Genomic DNA, 4,080 nt, shown 5'->3' with positions numbered 1-4,080 from the left:
CAGAAATTTGCTTTTGAATCCAAAATTTGGATACTCAAAAGTTTAAAGACCACAAAAAAAAAAAAAATTAAAAGGAATAAAAGAAAAAGAAAGCCTCTCTTTTGCAATACTCTCAAATTAAAAAAAAAAAAAAAGTCTTGTCTTCCAAGATTATTATCTTTGCCATGAATTTCAAAAGACTGCTTAGGAACTCATAAAAGCCAAGAATTTGGCTCTTCTGTGCTGTCCTTTTTCTTGAATTGGGTTGGGTCCAGCCTCTGCAGGGGCTGTGGCCAGACTGATTCAGGCCTCCACCTCAGAACCTGGTTTTGCAGAGAGAGCGGTCCCGGGGTTTCTGTTAAAAAAGGAAACACAACATTGCCCAATGTGCAAAAATATGTTACCCACTGCTGTGTTTATTGTTGTTAAAATAGCATGTTAGTGAATTTAAATGATTTCTCAGAATGTTCACAGGTGTAACAGCCACTACCCTGTTTTTCCACGTGTTTTTAAGTTCTTCAACTACAGTTACAGATGGACTTTCTTTTTTCTGAAGCTGGAAACGGGGAGAGACAGTCAGACAGACTCCCGCATGCGCCCGACCAGGATCCACCCGGCACGCCCACCAGGGGCGACTCTCTGCCCACCAGGGGGCGATGCTCTGCCCCTCCAGGGCGTCGCTCTGCCACGACCAGAGCCACTCTAGCGCCTGGGGCAGAGGCCAAGGAGCCATCCCCAGCGCCTGGGCCATCTTTGCTCCAATGGAGCCTCGCTGCGGGAGGGGAAGAGAGAGACAGAGAGGAAGGAGAGGGGGAGGGGTGGAGAAGCAAATGGGCGCTTCTCCTATGTGCCCTGGCCGGGAATCGAACCCGGGTCCCCTGCACACCAGGCCGACGCTCTACCGCTGAGCCAACCGGCCAGGGCCTACAGATGGACTTTCACCAGAGCTCCCAAGTTTGGGGTGCTCATTTTTTATTTAATATGTCACTCTCCTAGGCATTTCTTCAAAAGCAGCTTTCAGGGCTATGCACCACTGTGCACTTGCAAACCTGAGAGGAGAGAAACAGAAGAATGCCAGGAGAAGGAGTCTGCGGGAATGACTGACTTAACCAGTTAAAGATTATCCACATCCTATAGGTCTCTAACCGACCTCCTGGAGACTCTTACAACACTCACTAGAAAAACAGGATCTGTAAATAGATAGGGCCAGGGGTCCAGAAACCCCTTTCCCCTTGTTGCCTCGCCCAAACTCCCCCTCCCACCTTGAGTCATGAGGCGCATGTAAGACCTCAGACAAGGGAATCACGCGCCCCTCGCACGGACACTGTAAAAGGTGTATAAGATGTAAGAAGCGCCTGACCTGTGGTGGCGCAGCGGATAAAGCGTCGACCTGGAACGCTGAGGTCGCCGGTTCAGAACCCGGGGCTTGCCCAGTCAAGGCACATATGGGAGTTGATGCTTCCTGCTCCTCCCCCCTTCTCTCTCTCTCCCCTCTCTCTAAAAATGAATAAAAATAAATAAATAAAAAAAAGATGTAAGAAGTCTAACCTCAGGGAGCTTGTGACCTGGTGCTACCAACTCCACATGCTCTACGGGCTCCTAATAAATTCCTCTTCCTCTATTAAGTTGCCTGGATGTCTATTATCCTCCATTTGGGTGTCATTTTCCTGCGACAAACTAGTGTCCTGGATGTCACCCAACATCCCTTGTCATTTGACAGTTTGACTGACGCTCTTGCTTAGCCTTGCATCATCTGATTTCCTCGGTCACAAGCATTGACGTTAATGTTGAAGTTAGTCACCTGTTTAAAAAAAAAACAGTATGCTTTTTTTTTTTTGGGGGGGGGTAAGTGTAAAATTTTTATATTTAGAATCAGCCAGCTGGACTCCGTTTAGATGATCCCAATTTTGTTGGTAACATCCAAAGCAGCCTAGTCAGGAGCCAATCGAACATATGCCTTCTTCTTAACCATCAGGCCCGATCATGGTGTTGACCTTGGCCACGTTGATGCCACATAGCTTCTTCACAGCCTGTTTGAGCTGGTGCTTGTTGGCCTTGACATCCACGATGAACACAGACATGCTGTCATCTTCTGTCTTCTTCACGGCTGACGCAGCTGTCAGGGGGAACTTGATGGTGGCACAGTGGTCATGCTTGTTTCTGCTGGGGATGCTCTTCCCAGGGTATTTGGGCTGCCTTCCGAGAGGCTGTGTCTTCGGCCTTTGGAAGGTGGGGGGGCACGCGGATCTTCTTTTTGTGTGGCTGTGGACGCCTTTTAGCACTGCTTTCTCTGCCTTCAAAGCCCTTGCTTTGGCTTTGGGAGGGGCAAGAGCTTCCTGCTTCACTTTCAGCATCATCTTCCAAAAAAGGAAGATATTTTTTATTTCCAAGCAGTTCCACTGAAATCTGCCAATATTTTTCAACATCAAAAGTCTCCCAGAATCAGCCTGACCAGGTGGTGGCGCAGTGTATAGAGCATCCGACTGGGATGCAGAAGGACCCAGGTTTGAGACCTGGAGGTCGCCAGCTTGAGCGCAGACTCATCTGGTTTGAGCAAAAAACTCACCAGCTTGGACCCAAGGTCGCTGGCTCCAGCAGGGGGTTACTCGGTCTGCTAAAGGCCCACAGTCAAGGCACATATGAGAAAGCAATCAATGAACAACTAAGAAGTCGCAACGTGAAATGAAAAATGATTGATGCCTCTCATCTCTCTCCGTTCCTGTCTGTCTGTCCTTGTCTATCTCTGCCTCTGTAAAAAAAAAAAAAAAAAAAAGTCTCCCAGAATCAGGACTTAGCCAGACAGGATAATTCAGGCGCAGACACGATACAGAGAAACAGAAGGGGAAGGAAGGCTGGTTAGTGGTGAGAGCCACTTACTGAGAATAGAAGTGCTGGTGTTTATCCTCACCTCACCCAACAGCTTCTCTGGTGACCCGACATGCCACAGATGGGCTTAGTTTCCAAATGGGCAGTTTTCCTGGTGACAAAATCAGAATACCCTGTATGTTCTTACAGCCAGAGGCAAAACTGTTGTGTTTTTGTTTTTTCTTTTTAAGTGCCCAGAATTATCACAATTGGGTGTACACTGATTGTTTATTTCAATCAATCTTTTATTTTAGAACAGTTTTTTAGATTTACAGAAAAGTTGTAAACACAGTATGTACAGAGATTTCCTACAAACCCACACCTGCCTTCCCCTATGATTTTTCTGGTACTATAAATACCTTACACATCTTACTGTATATTTGTCACAATTAATGAACCAATAGTGATATATTATTGTTAACTACAGTCTATACTTTGTTCATATTTTCTCCTGTTTTACTGAATGCACTTTTTCTGTCCCAGAAACCCATCCAGGACATCACGTTACATTTCGCTTCACGTCTCCTTATGCTCTTCTTGGTAGTGATTGTCTCTCAGACTTTCTTTGTTTTTTGTTGTTGTTTTTTTTAATTGAGATACAGTATAATTCACATATTATAATATCTACCCTTTTAAAGTGTACAATTCAGTGGGTTTTTGGTCTCTAATTGTGGTATCTAATTCCATAACATTTTCTTCACCTCTGTGAGAAACTGCATACCATGTACTAGTCACTTCTCCCCTTTCCCCCCACCTACCTCCTGGCAACCTTCATGCTTTTATGGATTTGCCTATTGTAGACATTTCATAGAAATAGAATCACAGGCTTCTCTCACTGAGATAATGTCCTTGAGGTTTATCCATGTTGTAGGATCTATCAGAACTTCATTCCTTTTTCTTTCTTTTCCCTTTCTTTCTTTATTTTATTTATTTATTTATTTATTTTTTTTTACAGAGACTAATAGAGAGAGTCAGAGAGAGGGATAGACAGGGACAGACAGACAGGAACGGAGAGAGATGAGAAGCATCAATCATTAGTTTTTCGTTGTGGCACTTCAGTTGTTCATTGATTGCTTTCTCATATGTGCCTTGACTGTGGGGCTACAGCAGACCGAGTAACCCCTTGCTCAAGCCAGCGACCTTGGGTCCAAGCTGGTGAGCTTTGCTCAAACCAGATGAGCCCGCACTCAAGCTGGCGACCTCGGGGTCTCGAACCTGAGTCCTTCTGCATCCCAG

The 4,080-nt window shown here is 45.4% G+C and overlaps 1 protein-coding gene across 1 annotated transcript; it reads right to left on the bottom strand.

The window, feature by feature from the left end:
* Positions 1-1,943: 1,943 nt before the first annotated feature.
* Positions 1,944-2,336, bottom strand: LOC136402514 (large ribosomal subunit protein uL23-like). The gene has a single exon (XM_066379977.1). It carries the CDS (start codon positions 2,334-2,336, stop codon positions 1,944-1,946), a length of 393 nt encoding a protein of 130 aa, XP_066236074.1.
* Between the last annotated feature and the right edge of the window lie 1,744 nt (positions 2,337-4,080).

The sequence above is a fragment of the Saccopteryx leptura genome, chromosome 4, assembly GCF_036850995.1.
Source record: "Saccopteryx leptura isolate mSacLep1 chromosome 4, mSacLep1_pri_phased_curated, whole genome shotgun sequence".
Taxonomy (NCBI): domain Eukaryota; kingdom Metazoa; phylum Chordata; class Mammalia; order Chiroptera; family Emballonuridae; genus Saccopteryx; species Saccopteryx leptura.
Note: the sequence above shows the minus strand (reverse complement) of the source record. Positions and strands in the feature narration are given on the sequence as shown.

Excerpts from the sequence above, each read along its gene's own strand:
- LOC136402514 (XM_066379977.1), bottom strand. The coding sequence starts at position 2,336 with ATGATGCTGAAAGTGAAGCAGGAAGCTCTTGCCCCTCCCAAAGCCAAA.